This window comes from Macaca nemestrina, chromosome 7, assembly GCF_043159975.1.
Source record: "Macaca nemestrina isolate mMacNem1 chromosome 7, mMacNem.hap1, whole genome shotgun sequence".
In the NCBI taxonomy this organism is placed as follows: domain Eukaryota; kingdom Metazoa; phylum Chordata; class Mammalia; order Primates; family Cercopithecidae; genus Macaca; species Macaca nemestrina.
In genome coordinates this window covers 124991327-125011463 of record NC_092131.1, presented here as the reverse complement: position 1 = coordinate 125011463, position 20137 = coordinate 124991327, and the positions used below count along the sequence as shown (strand labels likewise).

Here is a 20137-nt window from a genome sequence, read left to right as displayed (position 1 = left end):
TATGTTATAAATTTAATGAGAGAAAAAAATATGTAAACTAAATAAGGGAAAAAATCATTTCAGTAACATTTCTGTACAAAATTACAAATAACTTTTTATGAGATAATTCATCTCCTAATTTTCTCTAATATAAGAAAAAATTTTTTGGTACTAATTCAACTCCATTAATATTTAATATTTAAAAATCTGTATTGCAAAGATATATATTGCAAAGATATTCTTCATAGAATTTCATCTCATCTTCTCACCCTTCTTTGCTTGGTATTAAATACCCCCTTTGTTTTAGTGATTTAGATTTCCAAATCCTTTTCCATCTTGGTTTTTCTCAAAAATTCACTCAGGAAACATTTTTGAGTAATTTATTAAATTACTCAAAATTTATTAAATTCTATGATATACACTAGATGTAGAAGATTCAAAGACAAGAGAATTATTCAGTCCCAAGGGGCTTAGATTCTATCAGAGAACAACAGACACATAAACACTAAGTACAGTAGAGAGATATATAAGATATATAAGATAGAAATATGTCTGGGTACAGTACGGGCATATAATAGTCAACAAAGTTAATACTAGCTGCCTTTAAATGCAAACGTACAAATACTGGTGACTTCATACAATGACAGTTTAATCCTTGCTCACATTACAGTCTAATGCCCAATGCCAGTCAGGCAGCCCTTATCCATCTCTTGGCCCCGATACCTGGAGAACATGGCCTCCAAGGTCACTAAGGCAGGAAAAGTGAGAGGTGGAGTTTTTCAGGAGTTGATTTTTCAGGGCCAGACTTGTGACTGGCTTGCATCCCTTTTGTCCATACTCTACCATCCAGAACCCAATCACATAGAACCAGTCTAACTGTAAGTGAGGCTGGCAAATGCAGAGGACCACATAGTTATTGGACACTAACAGCCTCTGCCACAGGGCTGAATGGCTAATTCTACCCAGAAAAGCTTCATAAAGGATACAAAGCTTGACTTGGGTTTCAGATCACTCTGCTTTATCAAATTTTATCCTAGATAATGAGAAACCCAAGAGAATTAACAGAAAAATTATTATAATGATAATAGAAGTCAACAAAGTAGTGGGGCATTCATTCACTCAACAGATAATTACTGAAAACTGACTCTATGCCTGTTCTAGAAGCATGGAAAATCTCAGTGAACAAAAAATAAAAATTTCTTTTCCTGTGGGACTTATATTCTAGCTTGGGGAGATAGAATGTAAAGTAAGTTATATAGTATGTTGGTAGATGGTAAGAAAGGAAGAGAGGGAATAGGAGAAGAATGGGTTTTACTTTTTAAAAAGTGGTCTAGGAGGCATCATTGAAAGATTGATAGTGAAGACTAAAAGGATGAAGGGGAGTTAGCCATGAGGATATTCATTTAATAAATATTTATTGAGTACTTACTATGTTTCAGGTACTGTTCTAGCAGTAAACATATAGATAAAAACTTCTGCCCTTACAGGGCTGACATTGTAATAGGAATTATGATATATAAACTGAAATGTAGGCAAGACTGGGTAGGTGCTATGCATCCCCTCTAAAAAATTCATGGTGAAACATAATCTCCATTGTGCTGGCATAAGGAGTTGGGGCTTTCTTCACCATCATGAATGGACTAGTTCTTTATAAAAAGGCTAAAGGAAACTAGCTTAGGCCTTTTTATGCTCTTCTACTCTTCTGCCATGTGAGGACACAGTGTCTGGCCCTTTTCACTCTTCTGCCCTCTGCCATGTGTTTTCAGCATTTGCCCCTTCTGCTATGTGAGATTGCAACAAAAAGGCCCTCACCAGACACCAAAAGCTGGTGCCTTGATCTTTGACTTACCAGCCTTCAAAACTGTGAGAAATATATTTCTACTGTCTATAAATTATCCAGTCTCAAGTACTGTTACAGCAGCAGAAACAGACTAAGACAGTAGCCATATTAAAAAAGATAAATCTGGATCTATATCTTAAACCATATACATAATCCAAATAGAGACTGGGCATAGTGGCTTATGCCTATAATCCCAGGACGTTGGGAGGCCGAGATGGGAGGATCATTTGAAACCAGAAGCTCAAGACCAGTATGGGTAACACAGTAAGACCTTGTCTCTACTAAAAGTAAAAAAAATTAGTTGGGCACAGTGGCACACATCTGTAGTCCCAGCTACTCAGGAGGCCAGCCTAGAGTGCAATGGCATGATCTTGGCTCACTGCAACCTCTGCCTCCCGGATTCAAAAGATTCTCCCACCTAAGTCTCCCAAGTAGCTGGGATTACAGGCGCCTGCCACCACGCCTGGCTAATTTTTGTGTTTTCAGTAGAAATGGGGTTTCACCATGTTGGCCAGGTTGGTCTGGAACTCCTGACCTCAGGTGATCCACCCACCTCAGCCTCCTAAAGTGTTGGGATTACAGGCATGAGCCACCGCACCTGGCCAGAAAGTCTTTTAAAAGTATGACTCAAACTTGAAGAGCTTTTAAAAAAAATTGATAGATTTGACTGCAGTAAAACCAAAAAACAACTGCATGGAAAACTAAACACCATAAGCTAGGTAAAAGGAAAAATAAGCTATAAATAATTATCTATAATTAATATTATAGACAAAAGGTTAATCTTCCTAATATAAAAACAATATGTAAACAAATACATTATCAAAAAGATTTTAATTAATATTTAAACAACTGAACTATGCCCAGCTTTCCTCATCACTAGGAAAACAAAAATTAACACTGAGATACTATGTTTTCATCTATCAGATTTGAAAAACTCCAGAAGTTTGACAAATCTGTTGCAAGGTTATAGAAAAACAGGTACCCAAATATATTGGTGAGAATTCAAAATAGCACAATCCTTATGGACAGCAATTTGGCAACATATATTCAAGTTACAAATGCATTTATCTTTAACCCAGGAATCTCACTTCCAGACTTTATTTTACTGATATATAATTATAGAATTTCATACATGTGCAGATTTATGTGCAAGGTAAAAAATGAGCTGGGCACAGTGGTACACATCATGTGTACTGCTGCATTTTGTGTGCAATATTCATCAATAGAGGCTTGGTTAAATACATTATGGTATATTCACACAAACAGAATACCTTCTAGTTGTAAAAAAGAATTGGGAAGCCATATATTAAAATGAGTAGATATCCAGGATACATTGTTAAGAAAAAAGAACTACAGGATAGTACATATAGCAACACTACCCGACAGAAATAAAGTGTCTAGTTTTAAATTTTTCTTAATTATTTTTATCTCTTTTAGAGACAGGGTTTTGCTCTATTGCCCAGGCTGGTGTACAGTGGCATGATCATGTTCACTGCAGCACTGAACTCCTGGGCTCAAGCGATCCTCCCACCTTAGCCTCCCTATCGGCACACACCACCACACCTGGTATTTTTGTTTTGTTTTGTTTAGTAAAGATGTTACTATGTTGTCCAGGCTGGTCTCAAACTCCTGGCCTCAAGCATTCCTCCTGCCTTGGCCTCCCAAAGTGCTGGGACTACAGGTGTGAGCCACCATGCCTGGCCCCAATTTTTGCAGCCACATTAAAAAACACCAAAAAGGGTGAAATTATTTTTAGTAATATATTTTTACTTCAATATATCCAAAATATTATCATTTCAACATGTAATCAATATAAAAGTTACTGAGATAGTTCACACTTTTTTCATATTAAGTTTTCAAAATTTAAGGATTATTTGATGCTCATTGCACATCTCCATTCAGTTCTCAGTCACACTAGCCACATTTCAAGTGCTCAGTAGCCACACATGGCTCCTGGCTACCATATGGGACCACACAAGTATACAATGTTTGTTCTTTGCTTCATTTGACAAATACTTATTGAATGACTTATATATTAAGAACTATTCTACTAAGAATGGGAGGTTAAAATATGCATTTGTATTTCCTCGAATTTGCAAAAAGAAGCACTGGAAGTTTAGATAAGGGCTTACTGCTTTCTTATAGTACACAGGGAGGAAAAATGTTAAGAGACAGAAATGAGAGAAATATACATCAATGTATCTTTTGGTTTTGGTTTTGATCTTTGAAAAATGTGAACATATTATCTATTTAAAACTTGCCATAGGAGGGGCCTACAACAAACATATAACAAGTATCCTCCTCCCAGCTAGATTTTTGTCAGATTTTGAACCTGTATGGAACAAGGGGCTACAAAGCTTAGCTCAAAAGCTCCAAAGTGCCTAACTTGAAAGTGGAGAAAACAAAGACTTAGCCACTCAATCAAAAGCTGGGTTGGGCCAGAAAGGATAAATGAAATCTCCCAGATGAAAAAAGCAGCAAAGAACAGACAAAATAAACAGAAAACAAGAAGAGAATAAAGTTAAACCCAGCTATTTCTAAAACTGTGTGAAATGCAAATGGGCTGATCACTAAAACATATGTGATAGCACAACAATAGTACAAAGGGAAAAAAGTGATTAAGGATTTAAACTGTTAGAAGATACTTGCATTTGTTGAGGAAGAATGAAAGTACTAATTGAGGGTAGACTGTAATACATTAAGAATGTATATTGTAATATCTAGGATAATTACTCAAAGAGTAATGTGTATAACAAGAGATAATGAAGAAAATAAAGTGGGAACTTAAAAAATAATTAGCCAATAAAAGGGCAGAAAAGAAGGAATGCTAGAGGAAAATGCTGGTCAACAAGCAAATGGGACGATGAGAAAACAGCAGCAAGATGGTAGACTTAAACCTAGCCATATCAGTAAGTTCATTAAATGCAGATGGACTAAATTGACTAAATCATACAATTAAGAGATAGAGACTATCAGATTGAATTTTTTAAAGACCTGTCTATATGTTTATTAAACACATACTTTAAATATAAAGATACAGATAGGTTAAAAAAGGATAGAAAGAGATATACTGTGTAAAACAGCAACAAATAGAAAGCTATACTAATAGCAGAGAGGTAGACATTACAGCAAGAAGTAATACTAAAGATAAAGCAGAACATTGTGTAATGATAAAAGGGGCAATTAAACAAGAGCACATCAGAAGTCTAAACTTATGTACATGTAATAATTAACATAGCTTCAAAAAATATAAAGCAAAACTGGGGAAAGGAGAAGCAGGCAATCTACCATCATACTTGAAGTTGTTAACATACATATCTCAGTAAGTGATAGAATAATCAGGCAAAATATCAGTCTGGAAAGAGAATGTTTGGATAGCATTATTTACCAATGTGACTTAATTGAAATTTATAGAATGCTACACCAATGAATTGCTCCTTTTCAAATATGCCTAGAACATCAACCAAAATAGATTCCATGAAGGGCCATAAAGTAAGTCTCAATAAATTTCAAAGGAACAAAATTGTAAAGAGTATATTCTCTGACTATAATGGAATTAAACTTGAAACCAATAATAAAATATAACCAGAAAATCCACAAATGCTGAAAATTGAGCAATACACTTTCATAGAATTAACAGATCAAAAAAACTTCAAAGGATGTTAGTAAACATTTGAATTAAACAAAATGAAAATATGACACATCAAAAATTGTGAGCTGCTATTAAATTAATTCTCAGAGGAAAACTTATAATTTTAAAACATTATGTTAAAATAGATGAACATAAGATAATGACAACTGTTGAGTCGTCTAACAGAAGGAAAAAAGACGAAAGAAAAGTGAACAGAGCCTAAGGGTCCCATGGGACAACATCAAACGGACCAACATACCTATTGTCAGAGTTCCAAAAAGAGAAAAAAGAAAGGGATAGAAAGAATATTTAAAGAAATAATTGTTTAAAACTTCCCAAATTTGATGAAAGACAATATAAATATCCAAAAAGGTTAATGAAATCCAAGTAAGATGAACTCAGAGAGACCCATAATGAGACACGCTACAATCAAACTTTTAAAAACCAAAGAGAGAATCCTGAAAGCAGCAAGAAAAGTGACTCCTCACATAGAAGGCATCCTCAACGAAATTATCAACAGATTTCCCTGATCAAAACTATGCAAGCCAGAAGACAGTAGGCTGATAAATTCAAATGGCTAAATAAACAAACAAAAACAACTGGAACCAAGAATCCTATATTCAACAAGCAGTCCTTCAAAACTAAGAGTTTTTAAGGCATTCTGAGATAAAAGCTGACAAAATTCATTATCACTTGACCTGTTCTGTAAGAAAGACTCAGGGAGTCCTAGGTGGTGAAATTAAGATATCCATAAAGATAAATACATGAACAATTTTAAAAGCTAGTATTACCATAAAAATAGTTTGTAATCCCATTTTTATCTTCTGCATAATTTAAGAGATTAATGTATTGAGCTGAATTCTTAGTTTATGTTTTGTAGCCACAATATACAAAAATATAATTTTGTGACAATAAATGAAAGAAGTGGGGACAGAGCTATAAAGAAGCAGTTCTTATATGTGATTTAAGTTAAGCTGGTATAAATTCAAATTAGTGTTATAACTTTAAAAAGTTAAATTTAATCCCCATGGTAAATGCAAAGAAAATAGTTATAGAATATACACAAAAGGAAATGAAAAAGGAATTTAAACATTTTACTACAGGCTGGGTGCAGTGGCTCATATCTGTAATCCCAGCACTTTGGGGTGCTGAGGCAGGCAAATCACCTGAGGTCAGGAGTTCGAGAACAGCCTGACCAACATGGAGAAATCTTGTCTCTACTAAAAATACAAAATTAGCCAGGCATGGTGGCCGTGCCTGTAATCCCAGCTACTCGGGAGGCTGAGGCAGGAGAATCATCGCTTGAATCCGGGAGGTGGAGGTTGCGGTGAGCCGAGATAGCGTCATTGCACTCCAGCCTGGGCAACAAGAGCAAAACTCCGTCTCAAAAAAAAAAAGAAAAGAAAAGAAAAAAAAGTTTTACTGCGAATAAATCAATTAAACACAAAAGACAGTAATATAGAAAATGAAAAACAAAAAAGTGATAAGGCATATAGAAAATAAATAACAAAATTACAAAAGCCCCTTCTTATCAGTAATTACTTTAAATGTAAATAGATTAAATTATCTAATGAAAGACAGAGATTAGAAAAATGGACGAAAACACAATGCAACTATGTGCTGACTAGAAGCATTTTAGATCTTAAGGCACAAATACAGTTGACCCTTGAATGATATAGGGGTTGGGGCACCAACCCCCATGCAGTCAAAAATCCACATACAACTTTTGACTCCCTCAAAACTTAACTACTAATAGCCTTCTGTTGACTGGAAGCCTTACTAATAACATTAACAGTCGATTAACACATATTTTATATGTTATATGTATTACATACTATAGTCTTACAATAAAGCAAGCTAGAGAAAAGAAAATGTTATTAAGAAACTTGTAAGGGGGCTGGATGAAGTGGCTCATACCTGTAATCCCAGCACCTTGGGAAGCTGAGGTGGGAGGATCACTTAAGGCCAGGAGTTTGATGCTAGGAGTTTGAGACCAGCCTAGTCAACACAGCAAAACCCCATCCTCCACAAAAAATAAATTACCAAGTGCAGTGGCGTGTGCCTGTAGTCCCTGCTTCTTGGGAGGCTGAGGCAGGAGGATCACTTGAGCTCAGGAGTTTGAGGTTGCTGTGAACTATGATCAAGCCACTGCACTTCGGCCTGGGCAACAGAGCAAGACCCTGTCTCTTAAAAAAAAAAAAAAAAAGGGCCAGGTGCAGTGGTTCACACCTGTAATCTCGGCATTTTGGGAAGCCAAGGTGGGTGGATCACCTGAGGTCAGGAGTTCAAGACTAGCCTGGCTAAAATGGCGAAACCCCGCCTCTACTAAAAACACAAAATTTAGCTGGGTGTGGTGGCACACACCTGTAATCTCAGTTACTCAGGAGGCTGAGAGGCAGGAGAATCACTTGAACCTGGGAGGCGGAGGTTACATCGCACTACTGCACTCCAGCCAGTGAGACTCCGTCTCAAAACAAAAACAAAAACAAAACATGAAAGAAAGAAAAGAAAATTGTAATGAAGAGAAAATATACCTCTTACTATTCATTAAGTGGAAGTAGATCATCATAAAGGTCTTCATCCTTTTCATTTTCATTTTCATGTGGAGTAGACTGAGGAGGAGGAGAAAGAGGAGGGGTTGGCAGGCAACATAACACAAAGTATATCTAATGTAAATAGTGAATGGTTCTAGTTAGAATGCAGACCAAGGAAGAAATGGCCACAAAGGTAGTTTGAGGGCCAAATGGTAGAAGGCTGAAAGAGCTAGGCTAAAAAGTGAGGTATTACTTCATGAGTGGTAGATGGGTAGGTGTGAGGGCTGTCACTGAAGAGTTTTTTTGTTTTAGCTGGACAGATGATGATAATTAGGCTCTGGGAAAATTGGTTAGGAACTATTTCTATAGACAAAGCAAGGAATTAAGAAACTCTGAGCTAGTATAATAATAGTAAGAACAGAAAGGACTAGAGAGATGAGAGATACAGCAAAGGTAGAAATATGATTTGACAACTGGACAAAAGGGCAATGACAGAGTCAAATATAAGTCTGGGGTTTCTCAGTGACAAGATGGTTGAGATGTCATAATAGAAACAGGAAATGCAGAAAACAGTATGAAGTGGGATGGAAAATGAGTTTATCACTCTTAGCTATTGCTATTACAGCCTATAGGGCTACATTAGAAATGTGCTCCTAAGATAATTGGAAAGCAGTTATTTTTATAAAATATGAATTAAAACATCTGCCATTCAATGTCACTCAGCCTTCAGGCACTATATTTTTTTCCTTTTCTCTCAGCTGCCCTTTCGTTCCCTACCCCACTCCCCTACTTCACTTCCTTCCAGGGTGTTTAGCAACTCCAGAATACATCATTCACATTACAAAGAGGGTGCCAAGACACAGAATCTCCTGCTGTTGTGCAATGTGGTGACCTTGCTTCATTCTCTATCCATCATGAACCCATGTGGCATGGTTTCAACTACTCCGTAATTACTACTCTTACATTCTGATATTAGGAAGAAACTATATACATTTTTACACCCGCTGTGGGTTGCCAGCAAACTTGGCCATTCTCTATCATTGGTAACTTTTTGAAAATACACTAAAAATGCATCTATCCAAGGTACAAAAGCAGGATGACAACCTAGGTTTCTTTCCATTTTAATGAATCTCCAAATTCCAGCATTCTTAGTTCTTTCTGTCAACTTATTCAGTGAGGTATAACAGATAGCTAGTATACAGATAGACATTAAGTGCATAGCTTGATGGACCAAGCACTCTGCCCACAATGCCATTAAATCAGGTACAAATACAAAAGCATAGGAAAACACCCTATAGGTTACAGAAGAAATCATAATGAAAAAATGTTTAAACCTAAAACTGAACAACAAACTATAAAATTTTTAGGGTAAAACAGAAATGTATTTGAAAATTTTAACATTAAATACAGTCTATTAGAAAATAAGGCTAAAGGTCATTGAGCCAAAGAACAAAGTTAAGGAATCATGCTACCTGATTTTGCTCATTATAAAGCTACGTTTATCAAGACTGGTATTGGTGAAAAGACAGGACACATAGATCAACAGAAAAGAATAGTCCAGAAATAGACCTGCACATAAATGATCAAGTGATTTTTGACAAAGGGGCAAAGGCAATCCAATGGAGAAAGAATAGTCTTTATACCCATGTAGCCATCATCAAGATCAAGACACAAAATATTAGTATTTAAAAATTATTAAATGCACTTCTTTTTTTTTTTTTGAGATGGAGTCTCACTCTGTCGCCCAGCCTGGAGTGTAGTGGCGCAATCTTGGCTCACTGCAAGCTCTGCCTCCTGGGTTCACGCCATTCTCCTGCCTCAGCCTCCTGAGTAGCTGGGACTATAGGCGTGTGCCACTACGCCTGGCTAATTTTTTGTACTTTTAATAGAGATGGGGTTTCACCATGTTAGACAGGATGGTCTCGGTCTCTTGACCCTGTGATCCACCCGCCTCGGCCTCCCAAAGTGCTGGGATTACAGGTGTGAGCCACCATGCCTGATCTAAATGCACTTCTTCTGATAAGCATTCTTGTTTTATTTTATACATGCTACATGCCATATCACCTTAGAAAGAATCCAGAATGAACATATTATAAAGTTAAGTGAAACTTGGGAGTTGTATTCAAAGGTGACATCTTTCTTCTTCCCAGCTATATGACCTTTGGCATGTCACTTAATTTCTCATTTTCTCCTCTTTTTTTTTTTTTGTATTATTTTCTAAGGTCTCCCCTGCCTCCTTTCTCTAAGATGTTTGTGAGAATTAAGTGTTGAGCAGAGTCAGCAACAAAATTTGGGGGGGACTATCTATGGAAATGTTCTATATCTAGATGTGATAGTGGTGGTGATTTCACAGGTACAAACATTTGTCAAAATTAATCCATTGCGCACTGTAAATGAATGTAGTTCATTATACATAAATTATATCTCAGAAAACAGATTAAAAAACCAAAAGAGTATACTCCTGAGGTACATCATGAGTGTTAAGTAATTGTTAATTTGTTCCTCCATTCCCTTCCCTTTACATATTCACTAGAGAAGAAAAACACCGGGGCACTATTCCCCATGTGAAAAGCCCTAAAATCTTCTTGAGATAGTTGTGAGGTTATTTCTTTTTGTCTCCTCTCCTCCATACTACATCCCAGTATCTTCAACTTTTCCTATGAATTTTACTTTTCTGTCCTTTTATGTACAGTAAGATCTTAAATCTAGATTCTATACTTCTCAGTTTGGTTAAAGAACAAAAAAGAGTAATTCATATGTGTTACAAAATATCTTTAGATCTTAAGTGTTAGCTCCACAGTATACGGCAGTACTACGATGTTAACTCATATACTAAAAAGAGGTTTATTATTACACACTTAAATCCTATTCAACCAACTCATAGGAATCAGGCTACAGAAGTACTATTTTGAAGTTTTTTATGGGCCACTGGCTGTATCTGTACTCCCGCAGTGAATTATATTATTTTAAAACAATAGTGGCTAAGATACCATTCTTTTTTATTTGCTACCACTATTAGAAAAACAATGCTTCTTTTGCTTTTTAACATATAAAGTGTAAGTTTTGGTGCCAACTCTGTTATCATGTGCTTATATATTAAAAACTCAAAATAAAATATCTCATATTAGGTTTTTTTGATTAGCAAATTCCCTAGCTATTTTGCCAGGAATATTAAGCACAGACTGCCTTCCTTAAATTGCTAAAATCAAAGAGTTCACTAAAAGGGATTATTTTTTAAAAATATGTCTAGGCTAGGAACTACCATTACCAATTTTCAAAATAAACACCTTGATTAGTGAGATTTTTATTGTGCTATTTGTTTTTGTTTTGTTTTAAAAGGATAAATTTTCCCTACATAAATACGAAGAATATGCCTCATACCTTTTCATCTTACACTTTTTGTTTACTTTTTATCACTTCTCAAAGAAGTTAGTAGACAATAAAAAAATAAAGTTAACATCTTCCCTTAGTCCATTTAACTCACCTACAAAATGGGCTGGGAATAGTAGGTATCACATAACAAAGCCCCCCATTCAGGCAAAATGACTTGTGACTGGGACCACAGGGCTCTTCGTGATCTAAAACACATACATATATAAAATAGAGAAAAGCAAATTAAAGTTTTCCTAATGCAACAAGGAATAGGAATAACTATCTTAAACTGAAGTAGCAATTCTGAAAATCAGAATGAATAATTTTTTTTTCTCAAAATGAAAGACTTAATTCTATTCCTTATTTGACAGACTGGGACTTCTATGTCTTTGAGAGAAAAATTATGTCCTAAAGATATGGCCATTAACTATAATGGGTTTAGACACTAAATAACAGAAATAAGGAATGCCTATATTAGTTAGATTAAAAGGAGGTGATTAGGATCTTAGAACAAACAGGGCCTTTCTCACTTACTACAGAGATTTGGCAGTATTACCTAGAGTTTCCCTGTCCCAAGAATTTATTTAGATTCTTGTTTTTCCTATTAGGTCTCAAATACATTAATATCTGAAATTGCGTCTGGGAAAGGATTTAGATAATTAATTTTTTATTTCCAAAGTTAACTTTAAATGTTCCTATATGACAATCTAAATGTCAGAAACCAAAAATAATCTTATAAGGTGTTGATTTGCAAGGTGATTTTAGGTAATAGCTACTAACTATAAAGACATATCTAAAGTTACAAAGAAAAATTAAAAAGCTAAGTCATAGCTTGATATACAGCCAAATCTTTTAGAATACTAAGAAAATAAGCCTCTACTTCTCTCTTGCTTCTTGTCTCTCTTTCCTCTTTCTTCAGCCTCATCTTCTTTCTTTATCTTTGACCTTTCCTTTATCTGTCTTTATCTCTCTGCCTTCCCTTTCTCCCTTGGTACCTCTGCTTCCTTCCAGCCTCACCCCCAAGACCTTTTATAAAAAATCCCTGGCCACCAAAACCATTGTATAGAAAAAATTAGAATAACAGAAGGATTCATTGAGTCATTATACTAGTAATTTATGAAGAGAAAATTGGTGAATATTTTATCTTTCAGCCTTAAAGGGGAAATTATATTGCTTTAATATTGTACGTTGTTAGTTCTTAATTGTTTCTGTCTAGGAAATGACCCAGAATCATCCATTGGGAATAAGAAAATGGCATTACTCCCATTGGGACTCCAATTTGACATTAAAATTAGTATATTAATTTAAAAAATTATCTAGCATTTATGTGCCACTAAGATATCAATGCTTGCTAAGATATAATTGCTATGAGTCAGATATCTCCACAATCAGATTTTCAAATTTTAAAACTTTTGTTTTACTTTAGAATTGAGAAAATCCTGTTTCAGCATCACATTATAGCCCAAAGAGTATAAAAATGAAAAGAGGAAATCAGAACTACAGAGAACTGGTGAAAAAGAAAGTAAAATCAACCAAAATGAATTCTTTGAGATTTTTTTTTTTTTTACACAATGCCATGCTTCTTCCTAATCAAACAACTTTCAACAAGATTATAAAATTTTTCAGGAATAATTTGGCTAAAAAATAAAATTAACATTATATCAGAATCAAAGGAGTCATCATATATGGTTTTCCACTGAGGGTGGAAAGTAACTTTATCACAGCTAAAATTAGTGTCCTTGTTTTAATCAGATTATAGTCATACATATCTCAACACTTGGCATTTATTTTATCAATAAAGAAAACTCATCTAAACCTGAATCACTATTTCTGAATCTACTTTTATTCTGACTTCTATTCCCTTTACTATTTGAGCTGATTTCAGATATAGAACAAGCTAGAATGTATCAGGTTATAAAACCAATAAAACATATATGTCTAAAATAAAATAGTTTTATGTCATAAAGGAAGGTCTCTCAAAACCAAATATTTCATATTTGAAATATTAATTTCATATTCACATCTCTTCCAATGATGTTGGAAGGGAATAATACAGCCTTGTGTTAATATACATTTTTGATCGTTGTTCTATTGCTATGGAAACATATTGACAAAAACATATAAATGTATAAGAAATTACCTGTTGGCATCTTAATTTGTAAATAGTTTCATTCTTGGTCAAGAGATTAGGGTTGAAAAACAGTACCTAAAACATTTTAAAAAATAATAATTTAGGGAAAATGGTCTTCTTTTAAGGGCATTACAAAATGTCAAATATTCTAACAGCAATATTCTTAAATGTTGAAAATAATAAAGACATTTATATACTAGGGACAAATTTTAGTTACGGCATTTTTAGATACCTATTACATTTCAATAAAAAATATGAACAAAACTAAAAGATCAATAACATACTTAATATAAATCATTGCCTAAATAATGTAATTTAATCTTAAATATCTCTCTGCAGAAAAGTCTAATAAGGCTTATTTTTAGTAAACATTATTAACATAGTAGAGTACTACATGGAATTTTACATGAACGATATGAGACAGTAAGTAAAACTGAATGAACTGAATTGACTTTCTGCTTTTTCATAAAGCTTATTTACAATCTGACTCTTAAGTCGAATCAGTAACTTCCACTTTTTCAATTTACTGAAAATAGCCAAAATGTACTACAGAAAAATCTTCAATTGCATTTCAAGTTTTTGCACTTTTATAGAACCTTTAAAACTTTTATAAAAGCACTTTTAAGTTTACCATAGATTGCACATTACATTTATCAATCCATGCGAACCTTTCTTTTAAAAAATGTCCAGGGCTGATAGGTGCAGCAAACCACCATGGCACACATGTAATAAACACACTATGTAACAAACCTGAACGTCCTGCACATGTATCCCGGAACTTAAAATTAAATTAAAAAAAAGAAAATGTTAACCACAGAAACACAAAAAATGTCTGGCATCTGGCAAAGCAATGTAGCTAATAAGACACTCTTACATATGAAGTTTCCTGCTATAACAGAAACAAAAGAATTCAAACATATATCTGAAGAGGTGAAGCATTTATACTTACATTATGATTACAAGTTCCCAATTCTGTTCTATAAAGAACACTTCTGACCTAAACAGAAAGACTCTAACAGAAATCTCAATCTACTAACACAGTTATAATATCAAGGTCTTCTCTCAAAGCCAACAGCTCTTTTCTTAGACAAGCAGAGAGGCAGAGAGAGCGAGCAAGCAATCGAGAGAGAACACACACGAGCAAGAACAGGCAGGAAGGAGAACATTAAATCTATTTGATTTTTTAAAATCACTGACTCATACTGTTTCTTTTTTCCAAACAAATAGGACTTACCCTCAATAAAAACTTACATTCACACACAAAATAAATTTTGTTGGACATGCAGTGTTTCAAAAGTTTTTGAATACTGCAGACAACAGCAGCTGTGACTTGCATTTTATAACATGTCAAAAATCTGATTTATATGGCTGCAGTGTGCAGTGTGGGCGAGGTCACGCCAGACCAAGGTGTGCACAGAGGTCAGGCACTGGCCAAGGGAGCCACCCCTTCAATTTACATGTTCAGAGTTGCAAATGGAGCAGAATTTTATTTAGAAAAGGAGTTGTACTAAGGGGCACTTCCAAATCACTGTCCAAGTTTTAAAGGTAAAAACCAAAGCACATTCTTCAGACTCATTACTTATCTTTGCTTGTCTGAATAATTCAAGACGTAGTGTAAGTTTGGGAGAAAATAAATTTTAATGTGGAGCTAATGGGTAAGTGTTTCACAAATTAAAAAAAAATATTTTTCAAAATTTATGTTTTATGAGGTTGTATCTTACAAGCCAGATAAAATTTATATAAATAATGACCTGAAGAACTTATAAAGCTAAAAGAAGGTAATAGCTATAACAAAACTTATAACACCAAGTTCAATTTGAAATGAATAAAATCATTGAACCTGACTAATACCAATGACAGTATAATGCCTGAATACTATGGCAAAGTTGTTAAATATAGTGATGAAACTTTTAAAAATAATAAACAATTTAAAAATATTGACTAAACTGTAATTTTGTTTAAATGAAGTATAGAGATCTTCATCACATAATTATCTAAAGTATGCCAAACATTTAGATGGTTATCTTTTCTAAAATGACAATTACTACTTGACTGATGTAAAGCCCAAACTAATATGTTTGTTTTGTTGTTTTAAGAAAATATTAAACTCAAAATCAAATACTCTAAAAACAATCTGTTCATTAGGAGAATGGTGTGAACCTGGGAGGTGGAGCTTGCAGTGAGCCAAAATTGCGCCACTGGACTCCAGCCTGGGCGACAGAGCAAGCCTCCGTCTCAAAAACAAAACAAAACAAAACAAAAAAAGCCAATCTGTTCATTATTACATTTTTAAAATTATACTTTAAGTTCTGGGATACATGTGCAGAATGTGCAGGTTTGTTACATAGGTATATGCGTGCCACGCTGGTTTCCTGCACCCATCAACCCATCATCTACATTAGGTATTTCTCCTAATGTTATCCCTCCCTTAGCCCCCCACCCCCTGACAGGCCCTGGTGTGTGATGTTCTCCTCCCTGTGTCCATATGTTCTCATTGTTCAATTTCCACCTATGAGTGAGAATATGTGGCATTTGGTTTTCTGTTCTTGTGTTAGTTTGCTGAGAATGATGGTTTCCAGCTTTATCCATGGTCCTGCAAAGGACATGAGCTCACCCTTTTTCATGGCTGCATAGTATTCCATGGTGTATATGTGCCACATTTTCTTTATCCAGTCTATCATTGAGGGGAATTTGGGTTGGTTCCAAGTCTTTGCTATTGTGAACATTGCCACAATAAACACACGTGTGCATGTGTCTTTATAGTAGCATGATTTATAATCCTTTGGGTATATACCCAGTAGCGGGATTGCTGGGTCCAAAGGTATTTCTAGTTCTAGATCCTTGGGGAATCGACAGACTGTCTTCCACAATGGTTGAACTAATTTACACTCCCACCAATAGTGTAAAAGCATTCCTATTTCTTCACATCCTCTCCAGCATCTGTTGTTTCCTGACTTTTTAATGATCGCCATTCTAACTGGTGGGAGATGGTATCTCATTGTGGTTTTGATATGCATTTCTCTAATGACCAGTGATGATGAGCTTTTTTTCATATGGTTGTTGGCTGCATAAATGTCTTATTTTGAAAAGTGTCTGTTCAAATCCTTCACCCATGTTTTGATGGGGTTGTTGACTTCTTTCTTGTAAATCTGTTTAAGTTCCTTATAGATTCTGGGTATTAGCCCTTTGTCAGATGGATAGATTGCAAAAATTTTCTCCCATTTTGTAGGTTGCCTGTTCACTCTGATGATAGTTTCTTTTGCTGTGCAGAAGCCCTTTAATTTAATTATATCTCATTTGTCAATTTTGGCTTTTGTTGCCATTGCTTTTGGTGTTCTAGTCACGAAGTCTTTGCCCATGCCTATGTCCTGAATGGTATTGCCTAGGTTTCTTTCTAGGGTTTTTACAGTTTTAGGTTTTAAGTGTATGTCTTTAATCCATCATGAGTTAATTTTTATATGAGGTGTAAGGAAGGGGTCCAGTTTCAGTTTTCTGCATATGGCTATCCATTTTTCCCAACACCATTTATTAAATAGAGAATCCTTTCCCCATTGCTTGTTTTCGTCAGGTTTGTCAAAGATCAGATGGTTGCAGATGTGTGGTGTTATTTCTGAGGCCTTTGTTCTGTTCCTTTGGTCCATATATCTGTTTTGGTATCAGTACCATGCTGTTTTGGTTCCTATAGTCTTGTAGTATAGTTTGAAGTCAGGTAGCGTGATGCCTTCAGCTTTGTTCTTTTTGGTTAGGATTGTCTTGGCTACACAGGCTCTTTTCTGGTTCCACATAAAGTTTAAAGTTAGGTTTTTCTAATTTTGTGAAGAAAGTCAATGGTAGCCTGATGGGGATAACAATGAATCTCTAAATTACTTTGGGCAGTATGGACATTTTCAAGATATTGATTCTTCCTATCCATGAGCATGGAATGGAATGTTCTTCCATTTGTTTGTGTCCTGAGCAGTGGTTTGTAGTTCTCCTTGAGGAGGTCCTTCACATCCCTTGTAAGTTGTATTCCTAGGTATTTTATTCTCTTAGTAGCAAATGTGAATGGAAGTTCACTCATGATTTGGTTCTCTGTTTGTCTGTTATTGTTGTACAGGGATGCTTGTGATTTTTGCACATTGATTTTGTATCCTAAGACTTTGCTGAAGTTGCTTATCAGCTTAAGGAGATTTTGGGCTGAGACGATGGGGTTTTCTAAATATGCAATCACGTCATATGCAAATAGAGACAATTTGACTTCCTCTCTTCCTATTTGAATACACTTTATTTCTTTCTCTCGCCTAATTGCCCTGGCCAGAACTTCCAATACTATGTTGAATAGGAGTGGTAAGAGAGGGCATCCTTGTCTTGTGCCGGTTTTCAAAGGGAATGTTTCCAGCTTTTGCCCATCCAGTATGATATTGGCTGTGGGTTTGTCATAAACAGCTCTTATTATTTTGAGATGCATTCCATTGTTACCTAGTTTATTGAGAGTTTTTAGCATAAAGGGGTGTTGAATTTTATCAAAGGCCTTTTCTGCTTCTGTTGAGATAATCATGTGGTTTTTGTCATCAGTTCTGTTTGTGTGATGGATTACATGTATTGATTTCTGCATGTTGAATCATCCTTGCATTCCAGGGATGAAGCTGACTTGATCATGGTGGATAAGCTTTTTGATGTGCTGTTGGATTCAGTTTGCCAGTATTTTATTGAGTATTTTCACATCGATATTCATCAGGGATACTGGCCTGAAATTTTCTTTTTTTGTTGTGTCTCTGCCAGGTTTTGGTACCAGGATGCTGCTGGCCTCATAAAATGAGTTAGGGAGGAGTCCCTCTTTTTCTATTGTTAGGAATAGTTTCAGAAGGAATGGTACCAGGTCCTTTTGGTACCTCTGGTAGAATTCGGCTGTGAATCCATCTTGTCCTGGACTTTTTTTGATTGGTAGGCTATTAATTACTGCCTCAATTTCAGAACTTGTTATTGGTCTGTTCAGGGATTTGACTTCTTCCTGGTTTAGTGTTGGGCAGGGTGTATGTCCAGGAATGTAACCATTTCTTCCAGATTTTCTAGTTTATTTGCATAGAGGTGTTTATAGTATTCTCTGATGGTAGTTTATATTTCTGTAGGATCAGTGGTAATATCCCCTTTATAGTTTTTTATTGTGTCTATTTGATTCTTCTTTTCTTCTTTATTAGTCTGTCTAGCAATCTATTTTGTTGATCTTTAAAGATTCATTGATTTTTTTGAAGTGTTTTTTGTGTCTCTATCTCCTTCAGATCTGCTCTGATCTTAGTTATTTCTTGTCTTCTGCTAGATTTTGAATTTGTTTGCTCTTGCTTCTCTAGTTCTTTTAATTGTGATGTTAGGGTGTCAATTTTAGATTTTTCCTGCTTTATCTTGAGGGCATTTAGTACTATAAATTTCCCTCTGAACACTGCTTTAGCTGTGTCCCAGAGATTCTAGTACATTGTGTCTTTGTTCTTATTGGTTTCAAAGAGCTTCTTTATTTCTGCCTTAATTTCGTTATTTACCCATTAGTCACTCAGGAGCAGGTTGTTCAGTTTCCATGTAGTTGTGCAGTTTTGAGTGAGTTTCTTAATCCTGAGTTCTAATTTGATTGCACTGTGGTTGGAGAGACTGTTATGATTTCCGTGATTTTGCATTTGCTAAGGAGTGTTTTACTTCCAATTATGTGGTCAATTTTAGAGTAAGTGCAATGTGGTGCTGAGAAGAATGTATATTCTGTTGATTGGGGGTAGAGAGTTCTGCAGATGTCTATTAGGTCCACTTGGTCCAGAGCTGAGTTCAAGTCCTGAATATCCTGTTAATTTTCTGTCTTGTTGATCTGTCTAATGTTTACAGTAGGCTGTTAAAGTCTCCCACTATTATTGTGTGGGAGTCTAAGTCTCTTTGTAGGTCTCTAAGAACTTGCTTTATGGATCTGGGTGCTCCTGTATTGGGTGCATATATATTTAGGATAGTTAGCTCTTCTTTTTGCATCGATCCCTTTACCATTATGTAATGCCCTTCTTTGTTTCTTTTGATCTTTGTTGGTTCAAAGTCTGTTTTTATTAGAGACTAGGACTGCAAACCCTGCTTTTTTTTTCTTCCCATTTGCTTGGTAAATATTCCTCCAATCCTTTATTTTGATCCTATGTGTTTCTTTGCATATAAGATGGGTCTCCTAAACATGGCACACCAATGTGTCTTGACTCTTTATGCAGTTTGTCAGTCTGTGTCTTTTAATTGGGGCATTTAGCCTGTTTACATTTAAGGTTAATATTGTTATATGTGAATTTGATCCTGTCATTATGATGTTAGCTGGTTGTTTTCCCCTTAGTTGATGCAGTTTCTTCATAGTGTAGATGGTCTTTATAATTTGGTATGTTTTTGCTGTGGCTGGTACTGGTTGTTCTTTTGCATGCTTAGTGCTTCCTTCAGGAGCTCTAAGGCAGGCCTGGTGGTGACAAAATCTCTCAGCATTTGCTTGTCTGTAAAGGGTTTTATTTCTCCTTCACTTATGAATCTTAGTTTTGCTGGATATGAAATTCTGGGTTGAAAATTCTTTTCTTTAATAACATTGAATATTGGTCCCCACTCTCTTCTGGCTTGTAGGTTTTCTGTGGAGAGATCTGTTGTTAGTCTGATGAGCTTTCCTTTGTGGGTAA

The 20137-nt window shown here is 35.3% G+C and overlaps 1 protein-coding gene and 1 long non-coding RNA gene across 17 annotated transcripts in view; one reads left to right on the top strand and one right to left on the bottom strand.

Moving 5' to 3' along the window:
- The window catches only part of LOC139364417 (uncharacterized), a 53231-nt gene extending 40336 nt beyond the window's left edge, over window positions 1-12895 (top strand). Inside the window, exon 3 of the long non-coding RNA XR_011626312.1 lies at window positions 12783-12895. This is a non-coding gene — a long non-coding RNA (uncharacterized lncRNA). The remainder of the gene's footprint in view (window positions 1-12782) is intronic.
- Window positions 1-20137, bottom strand: part of LOC105491035 (neuregulin 4) — a 121013-nt gene that overhangs the window by 62692 nt on the left and 38184 nt on the right. For 12 of the 16 annotated variants that reach the window (XM_071100920.1, XM_071100914.1, XM_071100929.1 and 9 more), the window contains 2 exons: window positions 13497-13562; window positions 11469-11562 (listed from right to left, as the gene is read on the bottom strand). In XM_071100920.1, coding sequence (XP_070957021.1) covers window positions 11469-11562; window positions 13497-13506 — 104 coding nt within the window. In that variant the 5' untranslated portion in view covers window positions 13507-13562. Of the gene's footprint in view, window positions 1-11468; window positions 11563-13496; window positions 13563-14237; window positions 14396-14436; window positions 14691-14721; window positions 15160-20137 lie in introns of those variants that run through there. The other 4 variants (XM_071100922.1, XM_071100924.1, XM_071100926.1 and 1 more) reach the window with 4 other exon arrangements.